The sequence below is a fragment of the Micromesistius poutassou genome (assembly GCF_964030765.1).
Source record: "Micromesistius poutassou genome assembly, chromosome: 9".
Taxonomy (NCBI): domain Eukaryota; kingdom Metazoa; phylum Chordata; class Actinopteri; order Gadiformes; family Gadidae; genus Micromesistius; species Micromesistius poutassou.
This window is the reverse complement of record NC_140279.1, coordinates 17,066,614-17,086,613: the sequence shown is the minus strand read 5'-3', so window position 1 is coordinate 17,086,613 and position 20,000 is coordinate 17,066,614. Positions and strand designations below refer to the sequence as shown.

The following is a 20,000-nucleotide window of genomic DNA, read 5'->3' as shown; positions in this document are numbered from 1 at the left end:
CCACTAGAGTTTGGACCGATGTTGATCTGGTCTATCAGGGAAATGTGTTCAGTTAACTTCATGATCTTGTGGCCTATGGGTTGAAGGCATTTGTGACGGCTGTGATTTGACTGTGAAATTCTTTGCATCTCTTCCTTGCCATTTTATACATTGTTCTGAGCAGTAAGACACTTTCTCACTTTCTCTTAAACTGCATACAAGGTTTTTTTTTCTCACTATAGTAGCCTACTCACTTTGCATTATTGACAGTTACAATACATACATTTATAATATACATTTTCCTAAATTGAACATTAACTATATTATTACGATAAACTATAATACTTTGAGAACATAAACTTCTCTATTGACAAACAGTAAGCCAAATTATGTATCTGCTGTAAAGAATGGCAAACAGAGGCTAGCAAATACAGAATAGATAGAAAACAATACTTTATACTGTATATCCACAGGCACATGTTCTGTGATGGTTTGATCAGAAGGTAATGTGACCCATGCTGTGTTTTGACAGACACACACAACCGCCGACCTGATGTCACCCCATGGTGTCGGGATGTGTTGGAGCGTCCATGTTGGTGTACAGCTTGTCTGCGCGTCCAGGGGCAGCAGCGCCAGGCCCCGGCTCCAGCCCTCTGCTGCCCTCTGCTGTCAGCAGATAGGAGCGGTTCAGAATGTCCATGCCGCTAGCGCATGTAGCCACGGACTCGGAGGAGCACTGGGGGGTCGTTGCGGCTCGCTGGACACAGCCCACTCTTGACCCGCGGTCAAGTCCCCGGCACTCAGCAACGTGTTCGTAGATGTACTCGTTCCCTTTTTGAGCTGCATCCACAGTGCTCAGTGTCACATAGTCCGGGCTGACCTCCAGGGTCCCGTCGGGGCTGCAGTCCACATGCTCCCCGACGGAGAGGCTCTCCACTGGGATCACTAGCGGGGTGGTCTCACTGGGGGGCTTCTCTAACCCCTCCGCAGCCGCCGCCGCTGCCGCCGCATCCTCCGTGGACATGATTTCCACCACGGACGCTGAGTTCTCCTCTAAGCACTGCTTTGATGCGAAGGGAGGATCCTGCAGCACAGGAAGGTACAGTAGGTGAGCCTGGTCTCACAACCGTGGACTCTGGACCGAGGAGGGTCCCCGGTGAAGGACGGTCAGACCCTTCTAGTGACACTTTAACCCTGACCATATTGCACAATCCATTTTGTACATCTCCCTATCTGTCCAGTTTTTATTTGACGTATAATATTCTTCATTTCTGTTAAAACTTATATTGTATTTTATTTTATTCTATTTGTATTCTATTCTATTCTTTATCAAGCACAGTATGTCACGCAAACATTTCACAGCATATCCCATATGTGTATGTGACAAATGAAAACCTTGGAATCTTTGAATCTTTGAATCTTTTGAATCTAATGGTATGTCTATGAGTTACAGACCAAATGATTCAGCAGACTACCACCACTCAGGATGAAGGGCTTAAAAGAAGAGTGGAACCAGATGCAACTATGGTCTCAATCATTTTTTTTGTCACAACCTTCTGTGCTATAGTTGATATAGTATAGTATGATACACTAGTACACTGATGAAGATATCAAAGTCTGTTACCCATGTCGGCCCGTTGATTTCTGCCAGGAAGCCTTGCAACACTTTATCGAGGTTTGGAATCGGTGGCCACAGTAGTTTTTTAAACTTACTGCACATGAAAAAAATATATAATGAACATTATGTCAAGATGATGCTGAAATGGTGCATTGAATGAGACGTGGGTACTAATAAAAACATCTTACAATTGATTGTGTATTTACAACAAATGAATGAAATCATCTGCCCCACACTTAGTGCTAACTGGTGAACACACAGGCTGCAGACCGTACCTGAGATACCGAGGAATCAGAGAAATGAAGACGATGGCCAGCACCAGCATCAGGAGAGGGATCCCAGAGATGAGGAAGGCCCCTGCACGCGATGGAGACATGGATCATGAGAGTTGGAGATCACTACAGTCTACCAAAAATGTCTCAGCCATATTTTATTTTCATGCAAGGCCCACCCATGTCGCGTGGGATGGATCCGGAGACTTTGAGCGACCAGTCGCTCCAGTGACCGGAGAATAAAGTCCCATTGGGCTTGGCTCTGACCTGCACGCTGTACTGACTTCCTGTTAAACCCTGCAGACATGTCCGTGTCTCCGGACCTTTCGACGACACCGTCTGCAGAGACGGGGGGTTTGAGGAGCGTGAGTTCTGATTATTTTAAAGTTTGAAATGCTAAATGTTTTAGAGTGAGGTGTTGTCCGGTGAGGCCTCACCAGCCAGGGGCCGCCCGCTGTGGTGTGGTAGTGGACCTGGTACAGCAGGTGAGCAGAGAGCGCTGGGAGGGGGGCTGCCCAGGACAGGCACAGCGTCCTGCTGTCGATGCTCACCTTCAGCTGCCCTGGTGGGGCCGTTTTAACTGAAACATGGACGCATGGTATGAGGACCCACATCTGCACACATCTCTCACACCAACACCAATTTGATTGCAATTTTGTTTGTTTTTTTACAAAGAAAAAGCAATAATACTGATATACTTTAATTCACAATTCTAAATCCTCAACAATACAGCTATATACACATGTATAATTGCATTGCGTTGTATTGAATGATTTTATCATAATACATTTATTTACAACGAATAATGTGCTGTACAGTTGTATTGTTCGTCCATTGTTTTCTATTTTTGAAATAGTTACTTTTCCACTCTGGAGCAAACGAGTGTTAAAGACAGAAGGCTCACTGCTGCCGTTGAGGACGAAGGGATCAGAGTAGAAGCTTCTGTCCAGTGGAGCCGGCCGGCCACTCACTCCCAGTCTGACCTGGACCAGCTGGGTCTCGTCTCCAGAGAAACGGCAGTGATCACTCCGGTTCCCAGTCGTCGGGCACTCTGTCCAACCCGGTGACTTACTGTTCAAGAAACTGTCAAGAAAGAAACGTCTGAAGAGTCAGTCAAGAAGTGGCAAAGCTTTAAAACGCAGCACAGAGAAACGAAGATATGACCGGAGACGTGTGGTACTAGTTGGTACATAACACTGTGGTGTTTAAATCCCTCGTGTGGAGCGTTTGGTTGTACCTGGGGCCGTGTCTGTAGAACAGCTTGTAGGTGACGTCCTTGTAGAGCTTCTCCGCCCATTGGCAGGTGATGGTACGGAGGTCGGCTGTGGAGCACTCGAGTGAAATGTCACCTGAAGAGAGAACGACCCAAACCAGCACCAAATACGTTAAAAAATACTCTTAATCTCAATCTTAGGGACACATACAGAACACAAATAAGTTATTTCCGTGTTCCACTCACACCTGCGCTTTGGGGCACCATTGCTGCCACTGGTTTTGACCAGTGGCTCCAGTGGCCTCTGGTTTCATCCAGACCGTATTTAATAATATTGATCCTGATCTGGAACTCCAGCACCTCCCCTGGGACCAGAGACGTCAGGGTCTGAAGCTGTTCCCGGTCTCCCTGGAGAAATCACAAAAGGTATAAATGGATCCTTGTGACTTCAGAAGAGTTGATATACCAGCGGTTCGCTTAAATCTTGGCTAGTTTTAAGTGATGAATTGACTTGCAATCAAACAAAGTATTAATAATGCATAGCATTCATTGAAATGATCTGTCAGATGTACCTCTTTGTTTTTTATTCCCAACCTGTTGGAGGAATATCGTATCCCATAATGCACCTTGCTTTCCCAGGCTTTGTCCACATGCCAGGTTAGCTGCAGCTGGCCTGGCAAGCCAGTATGGCATAGGGACATGTTTGTTGGCGGATCCAGGAGGACTACGAATGAAAACAAATCATATGAAACGCCATTGAATAGACGCTAAAGTTAATACTCAAAATATATGCATACATGTAAGGAAAGGAGTCTGTCTGTCTGTGTGTGTGTGTGTGTGTGTGTGTGTCTGTGTCTGTGTGTGTGTGTGTGTGTGTGTGTGTGTGTGTGTGTGTCTCTGTCTGTCTGTGTGTCTGTGTATGTGTGTCTGTGTCTGTGTGTCTGTGTATGTGTGTCTGTGTGTGTGTGTGTGTGTCCTCACCCTGGTCCTCCACGCTGACGCTGCGGGTGTACAGGGTGCTGTTGGTGCCTGCCTCTGACACCCTGAGGTGCGTGAGGACAAACAGGTAGATATCTTCAGGAGGGAAGACGCAGACGTGGAGAAAAGAGCCACCTTCAGTCCGCTGCACCCTCACGTCACACCTCTTCTCCCTGGACAGACAGACTAGGTCACTGCCAGTGTCTGCTCAGTTTATATGTCATCAACTTATTCAATTTGATTGATAACAGTCTTAATAATTGTTTATTTGCATTCAATTTATTTTGACTTCCTTCGAATACATTCTTAAAATAATAAGCAGGTTCGTCTTAATCGACCAAAAATGACTTGGGACTTTTGAGTTGACCCACGTTTGCGTTGATGTCCGTCCATTAACAACGCACATTGTAAAAAACAACAACCTACTTGTTATCAGTCTTGTAGAAGAAGTCGTAGGTCAGGTTGTCTGGAGTCTCAAAGAAGCAGGTGAGATCGTATTCTGTTCTGCTGAAACACTTTGGGTCTGCCTCATCCTTCAGCAGCAAAACATCTGCTCAGAGAACAGCAAAGACAGAACTCATTCATCTGTTTCGGCTTCTAATTTTCTCTCGCCTCTTCTTTAGACCGTGCTGCCGTTCCAGTACTTCATACCAACTCACGCCTTCCCCTGTCCCCTGTGTGTGGGACCTTATTTCGGAAAGAATACGTATAGTAGTCACCACGAGGGGACCAATTCTGTTTTGCTCATGTTTGAATTCTGCCATAAATTATACATTTAACTTGTCTTAACTTAAAAGAGAGTTTTGAAGTCTTGAAAGTCACAGTGTCGTCAAACAGTAACAGTAAAAAAAAAAAGAAAGAAAAAGATTTCTGAAATCCAATAAAGTGCAATCACATTCTAGCAGAGGGTAGATCTCCACTTGGACTTACCTTTCATGGGCAGGTGTGTGACAGATCCACGCCTGTCATGTCCATCAGCCATACAGCCCACCTGCATCCACACAGCGGCCAGAAATAACTCCCCCAGCAGGGCCAGATCCATGGCCTCAAGACCCCCTATGTGCCCACACCCATGGGTGTTCATACACTGGAGGAAGGGTTGTGTCTGTAATGGAGTCTTGCTGTCGAGTGGGAAAGGAAAGAGAGGGAGGGTTATGATTGAGAGAAGGGGGAGGGGGTATGCTGTGGTTTCACAGGAAGCCCTTTATATATTACACGTTTGTTTTTGTTTTTATCAGACAAAAATCACTTTGTCTTTTCTTCACCACATTCTATTCATATGCGAGCAATTTGACTCCAAGGTTAGATGGCCAACAGGCGGCTCTATTGCAAGCCTAAAAATAATGTATACCCTGCACATCTTTGGTCGCCAGTTTTCCGTTTTCAGAAAACCCAAGTTATCAACGGCTGAATCATCATAATTGTGTGTTCCTAAACAGCAATGTACCTGGACCTAATGTATCACATGTAGCATGACATTGAGTGAGTGTTTGTGGGTCACAGCCATCAGGAAGCTGGCCCAGCGAGGCACTGTTTGACAGACAGCTCTCTGCTGGTGGTGGCTTTCTGCAGGAAACCCTCTGACAGATCTCCTCTGTGCAGCCAGGAAGACCATGTTTACCACCGGACTCCTCTGCCCTACTAACCCAGCCCGTCTCCCTCCATGCACACTCCTATGCACACCCTCCTTTAGCCTGCTCTGTGGTTAACCTTTATCGTTTCTTTCCAGCTTGCGTCAACCTGAAGACATGGCTCATGTCTGCAGAAACGTTTTGTATTGTACGACCGTGTTGCAATAGATTCATACATATATACGTTTATATATGTGTGTTGTCCGTCTATAGAGTGGTAGTATAGTAGTGTCACCCTATTATGAAGGCCAAATGGGATTCATCAGCCTCATAGTGATGATTCCAGTCAGCACCCAAGCTGTACGACTACAGTAGTTTCGTTTATTGGTATATTTACCAGAGTTAGCTACACAGATACTGTACATCTGCAATCCCTGGGCAGGAAGATATTACAAACAATACAGTACAATATAAACAATAGTATTAAAAACAATACAGTCAGCAAAATGTACATCATATAAAATATACTTCACATAGTCTCTAGAAAAATAGGGAATTGTAGTATTCATGGGTACAATTAAGAAGAGAGGCTTTTAAAAGGAGAGCCCAAAATATATAGTCTACAGTAGTAATAGTAGTAGTAGTAGTAATAGTAGTAATAGTAGTAGTAGTAGTACATTCGCATGGCAGTGATATGCAGTCTAGAAGGCACAATTTACACACACACACAATATTAGACTGTCGACATCCAGTGTGTTTTAAGGGTTCTGTTTTGATCTGAACACTTGAGGCAGATGCTGAGGTTCCATGTCTTTGAGAACACCTGTCTTGTGTATTCTTTGTGTATATATACTGTGTGTATATATATATATATATATATGTATATATATATATATATATATATATACATTGTCCTTGGTCTGCTGGTGCAGATGAAGAGACGATAGTCCAGAGTTCTTAGCCCCGTCCCGTTGACCACATCCCGCTCTGCTCGCAGACTGATGCTGGAGATAATATCAACGCTTTTAGCCGCACACAAAGTTCCACCAGCAAAACAAAAGTGACAGCTCAGGGAGTCGCTATTCAGCCAGCGCTAGAACTGCCCTCTCTCTTGGTGTCTCCATCCCCATCCCAGTGTCTCCATCCCAGCATCCCCATCCCAGTGTCCCCATCCCAGTGTCTCCATCCCAGCATCCCCATCCCAGTGTCCCCATCCCAGTATCTCCATCCCCAGGCGCCTGCGTGCCCCCATCGGTCCATCGGTCATTCCCGCCCCGTAGTTCCACAGCTCCACACAGAGTCCTCTCCCAGCCCCCCCCCCCCCCCCCCCCCCCCCGCCGCTATAGCCAGGTGGTCTTGGTGCCGGAGGTGGCCCTGCTCCTTCTGCTGCTCCTGGGTCTCCGGGGGGCGGCAGGGGGATGGCCGTAGCGCGGTGCCCAGCCTCGGTGCTTCCTCCTGGGGCAGTGGGGAGCGCCAGGGCCTGGGGGGGCTGGTCGTCAGGCCTCTTCGGCCGTGGCGTCGATCCCGGCGTAGGTGAAGTTCTCGAAGAGCGCCATGTTCACGTAGGCCTGGAAGATGAGTTAGCGGGGGAAGAAGAGCTGAACATTTGACGTACAGTACATTACACCTGTGTGTCTGTTATTGCTTTACTTTACTTTACTTTAAAAGTGGAATAGATTACAGGATGTTTTAAGCATCATGTAAAGAGAGGATTGGCACAGCAGATAGCAGAATTACAAAAGCCACGCGTCAAGATAGAATAGCACCGTTCAAAACCACAGAAGGTGTTGTCTTCCTTCCACGACAGATCAACAAGGCGGCAGTCTGGTGTCTCTCACCTTCCTGGCCTCCTGCATCCTGTTGAGCTGGACGGAGATCTGGGAGAACGGGGGTCTCTCGTACGGGCGGTCCCTCCAGCACTGCCTCATCAGCTCATAGCTGAAGACATAGAATATCATATCATAAGTGCTTATCGCACCGTGGGTCAGAGACAAACGCAAACACAATCATTTCCTCTATTTGTCTTGCACATATTTTGGAATTGACACTAGAGCTGACTTTGAACTTAGTACTTTTATTTTGATACTTTATTAATCCCCTATGGGGAAATTCTTTCTCTGCATTTAACCTATCCGGGAGTACTAGTATCACTAGTACTACTACCTTAACCGCTAGACCACCGATGCTCTTGTACTCTGATATAGTAACAACATGATGAGGGGGATTTTTTGAGGATTTTTGTCAAAGTAGTTTGTCTTAGTGCTTATATGTTCATTCCTTGAAAAAAAAAGACAACTTGTATGTATTTTTTTTTATTATTATTATTATTATTTTTTCCTTTCATTTCTTATTAATATTTTTTGATATGTTTTGTTGTTGCTGTTGTTGTTATTGTTTTTTTTTAGTGATTGAGTTTGCTTTTTTAGGTGGAGGCTTCATATAAGCCAATTTGGGCTTTCTGTCTCTTCCTGCACTGAGCTTCTTTTTTTTTGTCTTTCTTTTCTTTTATAAAGTGTCTTTCTTTTATAAAGTGAGAAATAAAATAAATAATAATAATAAATAAAAGGGGCGTCCTCGTGGGGTTCTGGTCAGACACTAATGCAGATTGAATGAACTCTGATATAGTAACAACATGACGAGGGCCGTCCTCGTGGGGTTCTGGTCAGACACTAATGCAGATTGAATACTCACACTTCGTCGTCACAGTTCCGCGGCTGCTCCATCCGGTAGCCCTGGGGCAGCTTCTCATACAGCTCAGCACAGGTCATCCCGCAGTATGGAGTTCCACCTGGCACAGGCACGGTCTTATCATCATCACCATCGTCACTATCACCATCGTCACTATCACCATCCTCACTATCACCATCCTCACTATCACCATCGTCACTATCACCATCGTCACTATCACCATCCTCACTATGACCATCGTCACTATGACCATCGTCATTATCACCATCCTCACTATCACCATCGTCACCATCACCATCACCATCATCACTATGACCATCGTCACTATCACCATCGTCACTATCACCATCGTCACTATCACCATCATCACTATCACCATCCTCATTATCACCATCCTCACTATCACCATCGTCACTATCACCATCCTCGCTATCACCATCCTCACTATCACCATCGTCATTATCCTCCCTCAATCATCACACTGCGTCATCACAATCAGCATTAAAGAACAGAGGGATCTGGATCTTACTTACCTAGGCTAACTATTTCCCATAGCAGCACACCAAACGACCACCTGTGGGGAGATGGAAAGCAGCTTGTTAAGCACACAGAGATACTGAGCCAGAGTTTGAGGAACTAACTCACTTTAACTCACACTAACTCACTAACTCACACTATGATTATTTATGCTACACTATGATTATTTATGCTTACACTTGAGTTGCACTTGTGCATGAAATGGGCTATATGAATAAACTTACCTTACCTTTACCTTACTTTGAGTTGAATATTTGATTTGTCTTTTTAAATCCCGTATATATCACTATATCGGAACTCTGTATGTTCATGTAAGTGCAATGTAGGCTACATTTCTGAATCGACATGTAACAAATTGCATATAACCTGTACTGTATACTGTATATCGCTGAAATGTTTGATGTTCAACTGTAATTGAACCGCTTTTTAATTGGCAGGAAATTATACAGCATAAATGTCAGCATCATGTTGGTCTGATACAGCAGAAGGGAGGATGATGATCGCTGAAAAGGTGACCACCCAACCAGTCTGTCTCTGATACGTCACGGGAGGGGTCACAATCAAATCTGGTATCAAGTTTTTGCATGCTTCTGTCTTTAGTCAAACTCTCTCTCTATCTTAAGTAACTCTCTCTATCCCTCACAAACATGTAAACACACTCGCTCTCTCTCTCTCTCTCTCTCTATCTCTCTCTCTCTCTCTCTCGCACTCCCTCTCTCTATCCCTCACACACGCGTACACAGACTCTTACTCTCTCTCTCACTCTCTCTCTCTCTCTCACTCTCTCGCTCTCTTCTTATCGTTCTCTAACTGCACTGTGGGACTCGGTGTGTGTTGCAGTAGTATGTATAAATAGTACGTGGTTTGACAGGTCAATGTGTCACACTGCTAACTTGTATCTCCACACTTCCTGCCTGCTTATCAGTCCCCAGCACTAACTTATCGGTCTCACCGCTGACACACACTGATGGAAGGCTGTTGAGTGTGTCTGTGTTTGTGCGTGTGAGTGTGCATTTGTGTTTGTGTGTGTGTGTGTGTGTGTGTGTGTGTGTGTGTGTGTGTGTGTGGTTTATCTACGTGTGTGAGACGATTTCTTCTTGTGAAATATTTAAGCCTTGCATGATGGAGACTTATGGTGGTGTAGAACAACAGCAAAACAATGAGAAGGAGGGGCCAGAGTGAACCTTGTGGCCGGTAGCCATGAGGTTGTGCGTGGGAACTCCATTAATTAATTAATTAACTGCACATTAAACTGCAGACTTCATGGTCACAGATGTTCGTAGTCTCCTGTTGTTGCATAACACATCCTATTTCACAAACAGATGGTTTGATTTCCTACTCCCTCGACTTTGTATTTGGGATGGGGAGGACGTCCTATTGTTGGGGGCTGGTGACCTTTGACCTCGGGGTACTCACACGTCACTCTTGGTGGTGTACACGCTGTAGTTCAGAGACTCGATGGCCATCCAGCGCACCGGCAGCCTCCCCTGTAGGCGCACAATCGAGACATTCTCCATTATCATCAGAGATAGATCTGTTGTTTCTATAGGTTAGGTTAGTTGTAGCTGCTGCATTATAAAGTCACATTTCTAATTGTCTTGTTCTCACACTGTTGGTACACTGTTCCCCTCTAGATGTCGTCTCAGCTCCCATCAATTCACATAAAAGAGATATATGGATATAACACCTTTATAAACATAACATTTAAGATAAAAATGGACCTCTAATTTCAATTAAATAAATTAAAATTGAAGAATTGCCTCCACCACTATTCCCACAGCCATCACCACCCTCTGCATGTGTGAGTTGCTCATTGCTCCTGAGATGATAGTCATGTCCTTTTCAGCTCGATAAAGGGCAACCATGACCATAAAGTACATAAAGCAACACTGGCCCACAACTGTTCTCTTTGGAGCTGTCCCGGGCCTGTTGGATGCTTTGTACATCGTCTTCATCAACATACCATTGTCTTCTTCACGTAGACCTCCTCTCCTCTGGACAGCCCAAAGTCAGCGATCTTCGCCACCAGGTTGTCTCCTACCAGAACGTTCCTGGCCGCCAAGTCTCGGTGGATGAACTGCAGAGAAGAGGAAGAAAATGGAACAGAATGGATATGGCAAAAGAGTGAATACATGAACCGTGAATCAACGCTGTTTTCATTCTGTGTCTTATTATTATGATTAGTGTCGGTGCAAAGCAAGCCAGACTATATCGATGTGCTGTGTCTTATTAATATTAGGGGTGTAACGATACACAAAGGTCACGATTCGGTACGTACCTCGGTTTTTAAGTCACGGTTCGGTATGTTTTTCGGTACGGCAGTTTTTGTTATTTTATTTTTATTAAACAATTGGATTTTGATTTGATTTATTAAATTGTATCAAACAAATGCCTTACACAAATGGAAAGACATCAAATACAATTGAGGATAAAAACACAATAAAGTCCAGGACTTATTTTCATTGTGGTCCTCAACACAAAACATCAGGACAAGACAAGACACTCTCAGAGTGTGTGCTAATCAATAAAAACTTTATTCCAAAAAAAAATATATATATATATTAGGGGTGTGCATCTCTCTAATAAAAGACGATTCGATGCGTATCTCGATACATGGGGTACGATACGATTCAGGAACGATAAATTTTTAAAATGGAACGATTCGATTCAGTTCGATTCAGAAGGATTTCGATTTGATTCGATGTGGCACGGCTCAATTCGAGAGGGTATGATGCAATGGATTTCTTGTTGAAAGTAGACAATCATTTCACAGAATGAATTAACTTGTAAATGTGGCATTTCCTTCAAAAAGATTGATCAAAGACTAGAGAAGAAGTGTATGTGTTAGGGGTGTGCATCTCTCCAATAAAAGACGATTTGATGCGTATCTCGATACATGGGGTACGATACGATTCAGGAACGATCAATTTTTAAAATGGAACGATTCGATTCAGTTCGATTCAGAAGATTTGCATCTTTTAAATCAAAATCAATTTTGATTTAAAACCGATTCAAATCGGTTTTTGTTACACCCCTAATATATATATATATATATATATTAATTTTTTTCGGTACATACCGAGATGAAACGTGCATCGAACCGTTACCGACCCGTACCGAAAAATTCCGTCACGAATACGAGTGCATCGTTACACCCCTAATTAACACTACCGTAATTGCTTTGGTCTGCCTTTACCTGCTTGTCACTCAGGTAGTGCATGCCGGTCGCCACGTCGACGGAGAACTGCAGCAGCTGCTGGGAGGTGAGCGTGGAGGCCGTGCCGTGCTCCTTGGCGAACGCCGGGTCCGTCTCCAGCACCCGGCTCTTCCTCAGGAAGTCCAGCAGGTTCCCGTAGGGCGCGTACTCTATGGCGATGTACAGGTAGCCTGGCGCGGGCAGACGGAGGACAGAGCGGAGAGCAGGGAGACTCAATGGAGCTCAATGGGAGTTCTGATACCGACGTGGTGCGACGAATGCAGTACGGCCACCCTTGTGTCAATAACAGTTTCATTAAATGTAAATGTAACTTAAATGTAAATCTAGTAAAGATTTCATCGGATGAAACACAAGTTGTGCGTTGTACTGCACTGCTGCGAAAGTGACTAAAACTTATTTACAAAACGGCTTATAAGATGGTCAAGTAAAGTCGTACAGTCGCCTGTAATCTTGTTTTTCCGATATTCTTTCAGAACAACACACTTTTCACTCACACTTGTCCCTCAGATTTTAAGTGGACGGTGACAGTGTGTTATTCTACACTATATCCACATTGTGAGTGTTACAGGTGCCTATCCTAAGATATCGTTGTAATTCAATTCCGTTTTTTCTCAATGCCCATCTTCCTTGCTCCGTCTAGCGTGTCCCCTTATCACCAGGCAGGCAGCGGACCACACAGGAGCAGGGGGCGGCGCCGCTACAGAAGGGGCGGCGCCGCTACAGAAGGGGCGGCGCCGCTACAGAAGGGCCACCAGGGGGCGCCAGCTCACCTCGGTTCTCGCACGCCCCGATCAGGTTGATGATGTTGGGATGCTGGCCCAGTTTGCACAGCACCTCCAGCTCCCCGGCGAAGTCCCGGTGGTCGTTCTCCGAGGCGAACTCTGCGGGGGAGCAACGCACACACACACACACACACGGCGGAGTCAGTCACCGGCGTGAGGCTTTCTCCTGAGCAGTGTTGCCAGATTGGGCCAGATTTCCCACCCAACCTTGCCAGATTGAGTGGGAAATCTGGCCCAATCTGGCAACACTGCTCTTGAAATGTTAAAGTAGGGAGTGGATGGGAGTTTAATATCTGATGTTGTTCCGTTGTGGGTTGTGTGAGTGTGTGTCTCCTGTGTTCTATCAAAGGTGTGTGTGTGTGTGTGTATTTGGATGCATCCATGTTTATAAATTACCTTTACCTTTGAGCATCTTGATCGCGGCGCTCATCTTGTTGCCGTCCTTCTTGATCATGGCCTTGATGACCTGGGTGTAGGAAAACAAACGTCGTTAGTCCAACGATTCGATCCCCTTCATAAAACAATGTAACGATGGACTCAAGGAGGATTCCAGGAGGAGGAGGAGGAGTGAAGAGGCAGAGTCGGACCTGGCCAAAGTTTCCCTCGCCGATGACGTCCTCGAACTTGATGTCGTCCCACTCCAGGATGGGGTAGGTGAGGGGCTCCAGCGTGGGCTTGGGTCTCCGGGTCAGGGTCAGCGTCCCCGAGTTGAACTGGAGGATGGTCTCCTCGCCCTGGACGATGACAACATAGAAAACATTCATAGCCAATGAAAATAACCCATCTCAAGAATCACACCGTTGTAAATGGTGAATGCACTGCATTTACACAGCGCCTTTTTGACCAGTGGCCGCTCAAAGCGCCTTACAATATAACATTCACCCATTCATGCACACATTCACACACCGACGGCGGAGTCAGCCACGCAGGGCGACAGCCAGCTGGTCAGGAGCAGTCAGGGTGAGGCGTCTCGCTCAGGGACACCTCCACACTCCCTAGGAGGAGCCGGGGGTCGAACCAGCAACCTTCCGGTGACCAGTCGACCCGCTCTACCTCCTGGGCCACATGCTGCCCAGTTAACGTCCAACCACTTTGAAAAAGATTAATCTCCAATCACCACTATTCATAGTGGGTTTAGTGGGATTAGTGGGTCAGGTGGGTATAGTGGGCATAGTGGGTATAGTGGGCGGTCCTCACCGATCCCGACTGGTAGGTGAAGGTGCGTCTGCGGTTCATCAGCGTCTTGCGGATGAAGAAGAGGGCGAGGAGCGCCAGGAGGATGGTGACGCAGGTGACGGTGACCGAGCCCACCACCGCCACCAGCAGCTGGTAGCCCTCGCCGGGCGGCCGGCCCCCCACACCCTGCGTAGTGGGGGTGAAGCTCTGGAAGCCTGGAGGGGTGGAGGGGTGGAGGGGAGAGAGGTGGAGCGGTGGTGAGAGAGAGAGAGAGAGAGAGAGAGAGAGAGAGAGAGAGAGAGAGAGAGAGAGAGAGAGAGAGAGAGAGAGAGAGAGAGAGAGAGAGAGAGAGAGAGAGAGAGAGAGAGATTTAGTACGCCTATCACTATGGCAATGGCTCAAATATCACATTGTGTGGCAGCAGCACCCATAATTGCATTGGGAAGGTTCAAGTAAACACAGATGGGATGAGTGTGTGTGTGTGTGTGTGTGTGTGTGTGTGAGAGAGGTGGAGGGGTGGAGGGGTAAAAGAGAGCGAGTGAGTGAGGGACCTTGCATTCCATTGAGCACACCAGGGAACTCTCTGGGTGATCCTGCTCAAGGCCAAAGGAGACCAAGCTATAGGTGATTACGTAATTATCTACAATCAATTCCAGTTTTCACACTGTATAAACACTAAATAAATATAGGTATATATAGGTTTCCTGTTGAGAAGAAGGCAGAGAATATGTTGTGCCACAAACCATCTGTACGTCAACGTGAATAGGGGAAATGAAATAGGGGACAGGTGTTGCAAATTAGCATCTGCTATAAGCACTATGACTATGATACTTGGATGGCCGTTCTCAGTGTGTCTATGTTCACTGTATCTGTTAGCCTGGAAATCCAGACCCACATCTAGAAAGCTGTAGGGTCTGGCAACGAGTAATGAAAACGGCCCAACTCGAGGGGCGGCACCAAGTGTGCATTTGAAAATATCACTGCACGCACTTGGATAACACTACGACCAATCAGAAGAATACAAGGGGTGACACATCCAGACCAGCAGAGCTAAGCAATAGATAAGACTCTTCCCGTATCCGAACGGTAAAACAGCAACGCCTTTGGCCCGCCTATATCAGACACACCGATGTGATTGGTTAATGTTCCAGGCCAGGGGAATCGGGGAGTGAGTATATCGCTCGTTCCCAGAGTGACTCGCTGAGCAAATTCAAATTGTGCTCTGGCGAGAACTCTGGATTCCCAGGGTATGTATCTTCTCCCCCTGAACCATAAATCAATAAACAATACCATGGATAACCCCGCCCGCCCCCCTCACTCACCGTCCACCTGGGTGGCGGCCTGGACGAACTTGCTCCAATCCCCGGGGACCTTGGAGAAGGCCCGCACGCGGAACTGGTACAGCGTGCTGCCGTTCAGCGCCGTCACCTCCTTGGCCGTCTTGTTGCCGTCGTCCGTGTCCACCCAGGGCTGGTGGGCGCCCTGCCCCACGGGCTGGTACTCGATGGTGTACTTGACGATGCCGCCGTTGGGGTCCTCGGGGGGCTGCCAGCGGACCACCACCGCCGACACCGACAGGGACAGCGCCTGCACGTTGCGCGGCGACGACGGGCCTGCGGGAACACAAGGCCGGTAACGGTCACGGGCTCGTCCGACGACGACGCGCGAAACATCTGTGAGCGTTTTTTTTATCTGGGGAGGAGGAACTCGCCGGGCGGGAGCGTGAGGCTCAGAGGTGGACTGGCTGGTGCGGCAGTCAGTGATTTATGTTAACGTTTAAGGGGATTTTGCTGACGCTTTTATCCGAAGCGACTTACAACCGTTCATGCACACATTCACACGCCGGCGGCGGAGTCGACCACGCAGGGCGACAAGCCAGCTGGTCAGGGTGAGGCTGCGTCTCGCTCAGGGACACCTCCAGTCCACACTCCACAGGCTAGGAGGAGCCGGGGGGTCGAACCGGCAACCTTATGGTTACCGGTCAACCTGCTCCACCTCTCATAGCCAACCTACTGCATCACCCTAGAGGAGGGATCCCCTCAACAAGCACCCAGGAACCCGCTGCACGTCCTCAGTCTGCACACGCTCACCCCTTCAATGGTCTGATGTTAATCAACAACAACCACAACCCACAATGAATGAATGAATGAAGGAATCGGTTGACAGGAAGGAAGTAGGACAGCAGGTACGTTTCAATATCGCCACAGAGCTGACACGCGCCAAACAAGGGTCCTTCTTCGGGACCCTTGACCCCCCCCCCCCCCCCCCCCCACTACCTGGCCCCCAGAGCCCCCCCAGAGCCCCCCCCCAGAGCCCCCCCACTAACGCTGGCTGTTGAGGCGGAAGGTGTAGGGCTTGGAGGCGGGGCCCTGGCTGCCGCAGTTCACCAGCAGCACCACGGCGACGTAGTCCCGCTGGTACTCCAGGTTGTGGAACTTGGTGGAGAGCACGTTGAGCAGCGTGGTCTCCTCCCACAGCTTCCTCCTCGGGGGCGAGGGCCCGTACAGCTGCACCAGGAACCCGCTGGCCTCCCCTAGCCCCGTGGCCCCGAGGCTGCCCGCGGGGAGCCGCCAGCGGACCGTGGCGTTGCGGCCCTCCATGGAGCTGATGTCGATCTCGGGCTGCACGGTGGGCTCTGTCGGGGGGGGGGGGGCGGAGGAGGCGCGGTCAGGGTGGGATGGGGGGAAGTGGTGGAGGTGGTGGTGGTGGTGGTGGTGGTCGGAGGGAGCAGACGATATTATTTGTTACGACCCAAGTAAGAAAAAGCTGGTAAAGTATCTCGCTGCCTTGGACAATCCAATATCAGCCTTAATGTAACATAAGTCACCTTTGGTTCACTTATTGAGCTGCTTCAGATGGTTGGATCAATGGTAAACAATGTAAACTAAGCAACATACACTTGTTCAGAGAGAGAGAGAGAGAGAGAGAGAGAGAGAGAGAGAGAAAGAAAGAGAGAGAGCGTGTGTTTGTATTTGTGTAAGTGTGTGTGCATGCGTGCGTGTATTTGTGTAAGTGTGTGTGCGTGCGTGCATGCGCGCGTGCATGTGTGCATGTGTGCGTACGTACGTGCGTGCGTGCGTGCGTGCGTGCATGTGTGAGTACGTACGTGCGTGCGTGCGTGCGTGCATGTGTGCGTGTGAGTGCGTGCGTGCGTGCGTGCGTGTGCGTGTGCACCACTGTGAGCTCAGCTGCGGCTGCAGTAGACAGCTGATTGTGTGTGTGTAACCGTTGCCGCGTGTGCTCCGTACCGGTGCAGTCCGTCTCCATGATGGCCTCCGGGCCGGGGGCCCCCTCTCCCCCCTCCCCCGGGCGGGTCAGCTGAACTCTGACCTGGTAGCGCGTGGACGGCTTCAGGTTCATCAGGGTGATGGGCTCCCGGTCGCTGTACACTGAGAGGAAGTGTAGTGTGTAACGGTTAGTAATGCACTCTACATCAGTCGCTCGCGGTCGCTGCACACTGAGAGGATATGAATAAATACAAGGTACATTAAGCGCGTACATTAAGTGTGTTCATTAAGTACGTACATTAAGTGCCAGGACGTACAACAGACAATAGTGGGCGGGGGGGGGGGCTGAATGGCTATGCAGAGTCCCTCTATGGGTGCTAAAGAACCTCCCCTATCAGAGACACGGAGGAGTCAGTCATGAATGGCGGTCGCTTGGGTCGCCGTGCTCAGGGCGGTGAATACCTTGTTTACGATTCATACTCTTACCCTTTCTGTGATGTTAGTACGTGTATATTAGTAGTAGTAGTGGTGGTGGTGGTGGTAAACAGCCAGGTGCAGCAGGTGGCCTCACCGATGATGGAGGACCAGGAGGCGCCGTTGTCCATGGGCTTGTACAGCAGCTTGGTGGACACGATGGGCCCGTGGCCCTGGTGGGCGCTCATGGGCATCACCACCAGCTGCTTGCTTTTCTTCTCCAGCAGCTTGGGGGGGGTGGCGGGCACGGGGGGCTCTGGGGGAGGGGGAGGGGGGGGATGAAGAGGTATCATGATGTCCGATGCGTCGGAGCTCTGGGAGACTTTAGGCTAACGACAGCGACTCTCGCCCCTTCTCGCCTCGGCCGACCAGAAGACGAAATGCTTTTCTGGCGTCGCGCCTGACGACCGTATAAAGTCTCCACGCACGTTAAGAACTGCTTACATCGCACCGGCGAAAAGACCGTGATGGAATACTCAACCTGTAGCCCAGTGAGGACGAGCTTAAGCTCCGTCCCTTCACCAAAATATCCTATTCATGTAGACTCTACAAAGATAGGATATTTCACATTGCACACCTCTACATTGTAGAGGATTCAATTAAACTGGAGTTTTACTTTTTAATTAGCGAATGGCTGTTCCCATTTCATTATATGTTTCTTTACCACTGTGGTAACCTCTATGCCAAATGTTCATATAATTGAGTATACACATTTGTGCACATTTTCACACACACACACACACACACACACACACACAGACACACACACACGCACACGCACACACACACAGACACACGCACTGTGTTCCTCTGACCTCTGACGATGAGGCTGAACTTGCGTGAGTCCTGGCCCCCGTTGGTGGAGACCCGACACTCCCACACCCCCCCGTCCAGCGCCTTCAGCGAGGGGATCTCAAACTGGGCCGTGCTCTTGTCGGAGTCCATGGTGGTCTGGGTGGCCTGGGGGGCACGGGCACACACACACACACACACACACACACACACACTCAGCCGTATGTTCTTCAGCTCGTACAAAGGGTTGGTTTAGAAAAGCCTTTGCAGATGTAGGACGAACACAAAACTTTTGATTAAGATTTCTTCCTTGCTGAATAAGGGAGTTTTTTCTTGCCCTGGTGGGGGCTTGGGTCAGGGGGGGTCATAAATATTTGGCCCTTAATCACCATTACAGTCTCAAAGGGCTATACAAATAAAATGAATTTAATTTAATTGATAATCAATATAAATTAAATTAAATTCAATTCAATTCATTTTATTTGGATAACCCATTGAGACTGTAACGGTGATTAAGGGCTATACAAATAAAATCAAATTGAATTGATAACAATTGTTATAATTATGTGTTATTTTGTGTTTTTATTTCCTGTCATGTACAACTTAGAATTTTGCAAGCATATACTTCTGAAGACAGCTCCTCCTGCTCCTCCTCCTCCTCCTAGACTAAAGCTGAGTGTGTGCGCTGACCTTCAGCACCGTGCTGTCCAGCTTGCGCAGCTGGATGCTGGTGTGGCTGGGCAGCGGGTTCCCCGAGGCCGAGCAGCGGATCCGGGGGCTGGAGTTCAGGTTCCACTCGATGGTGCTGGGCATGTCCAGGATCTGAGGGGCCCGGTCTGGAGAGCAGGAGCAGGAGGAGGAGGAGGAGGAGGAGCAGGAGGAGGAGGAGATGTTTATATGTTATAGAGGATGAGGAGGATGAGGAGGAGGAGGAGGAGGAGGAGATGTTTATATGTTATAGAGGAGGAGGAGGAGGAGGAGGTGTTTGTATGTTATAGAGGAGGAGGAGGAGGAGGAGGAGGTGTTTATATGTTATAGAGGATGAGGAGGATGAGGAGGAGGAGGAGGAGGAGGAGATGTTTATATGTTATAGAGGAGGAGGAGGAGGAGGAGGTGTTTGTATGTTATAGAGGAGGAGGAGGAGGAGGAGGAGGTGTTTATATGTTATAGAGGATGAGGAGGAGGAGGAGGTGTTTATATGTTATAGAGGAGGAGGAGGAGGAGGTGTTTATATGTTATAGAGGAGGAGGAGGAGGAGGAGGAGGAGGTGTTTATATGTTATAGAGGAGGAGGAGGAGGAAGAGGAAGATAGAGATGCCCTGGTGAACCGAGAGCAGATGCGTTCTTCTTATCTGGTTTAACTTTGGTCTGCTATTATTATGGATTTGTTTTCTTAAGGCTTGAGATAAACCCGACACAAGTTGGCCTCCACTGAACACCAGTCAACCAGTTAAAGCCAGTAGCAGCACCAAATAA

At 48.0% G+C, this 20,000-nt stretch overlaps 2 protein-coding genes across 5 annotated transcripts in view; both read right to left on the bottom strand.

Moving 5' to 3' along the window:
* Positions 1 to 535: 535 nt before the first annotated feature.
* mpl (MPL proto-oncogene, thrombopoietin receptor) lies at positions 536 to 5,810 on the bottom strand (the record flags this gene model as incomplete). The annotated part of the gene is made up of 13 exons (XM_084472946.1): positions 536 to 1,063; positions 1,604 to 1,691; positions 1,873 to 1,954; positions 2,049 to 2,208; positions 2,307 to 2,449; positions 2,774 to 2,940; positions 3,107 to 3,218; positions 3,331 to 3,490; positions 3,655 to 3,806; positions 4,064 to 4,233; positions 4,487 to 4,610; positions 4,991 to 5,116; positions 5,801 to 5,810. 13 exons carry the CDS (start codon positions 5,808 to 5,810, stop codon positions 536 to 538), a joined length of 2,022 nt encoding a protein of 673 aa, XP_084329072.1.
* Positions 5,811 to 6,008: 198 nt separating this feature from the next.
* tie1 (tyrosine kinase with immunoglobulin-like and EGF-like domains 1) overlaps positions 6,009 to 20,000 on the bottom strand; it is a 21,873-nt gene continuing 7,881 nt past the window's right edge. Inside the window, exons 8-24 of one of the 4 annotated variants that reach the window (XM_084472417.1) lie at positions 19,215 to 19,360; positions 18,548 to 18,692; positions 17,830 to 17,988; positions 17,280 to 17,420; positions 16,358 to 16,666; positions 15,354 to 15,644; positions 14,053 to 14,246; positions 13,443 to 13,589; positions 13,252 to 13,321; positions 12,844 to 12,954; positions 12,053 to 12,243; positions 10,820 to 10,933; positions 10,273 to 10,343; positions 8,853 to 8,893; positions 8,323 to 8,419; positions 7,470 to 7,569; positions 6,009 to 7,199 (exon numbers count right to left, since the gene is read on the bottom strand). In XM_084472417.1, the coding sequence (XP_084328543.1) occupies positions 7,128 to 7,199; positions 7,470 to 7,569; positions 8,323 to 8,419; positions 8,853 to 8,893; positions 10,273 to 10,343; positions 10,820 to 10,933; positions 12,053 to 12,243; positions 12,844 to 12,954; positions 13,252 to 13,321; positions 13,443 to 13,589; positions 14,053 to 14,246; positions 15,354 to 15,644; positions 16,358 to 16,666; positions 17,280 to 17,420; positions 17,830 to 17,988; positions 18,548 to 18,692; positions 19,215 to 19,360 (2,399 nt within the window). In that variant the 3' untranslated portion in view covers positions 6,009 to 7,127. The remainder of the gene's footprint in view (positions 7,200 to 7,469; positions 7,570 to 8,322; positions 8,420 to 8,852; positions 8,894 to 10,272; positions 10,344 to 10,819; positions 10,934 to 12,052; positions 12,244 to 12,843; positions 12,955 to 13,251; positions 13,322 to 13,442; positions 13,590 to 14,052; positions 14,247 to 15,353; positions 15,645 to 16,357; positions 16,667 to 17,279; positions 17,421 to 17,829; positions 17,989 to 18,547; positions 18,693 to 19,214; positions 19,361 to 20,000) is intronic. The other 3 variants (XM_084472418.1, XM_084472419.1, XM_084472420.1) reach the window with 3 other exon arrangements.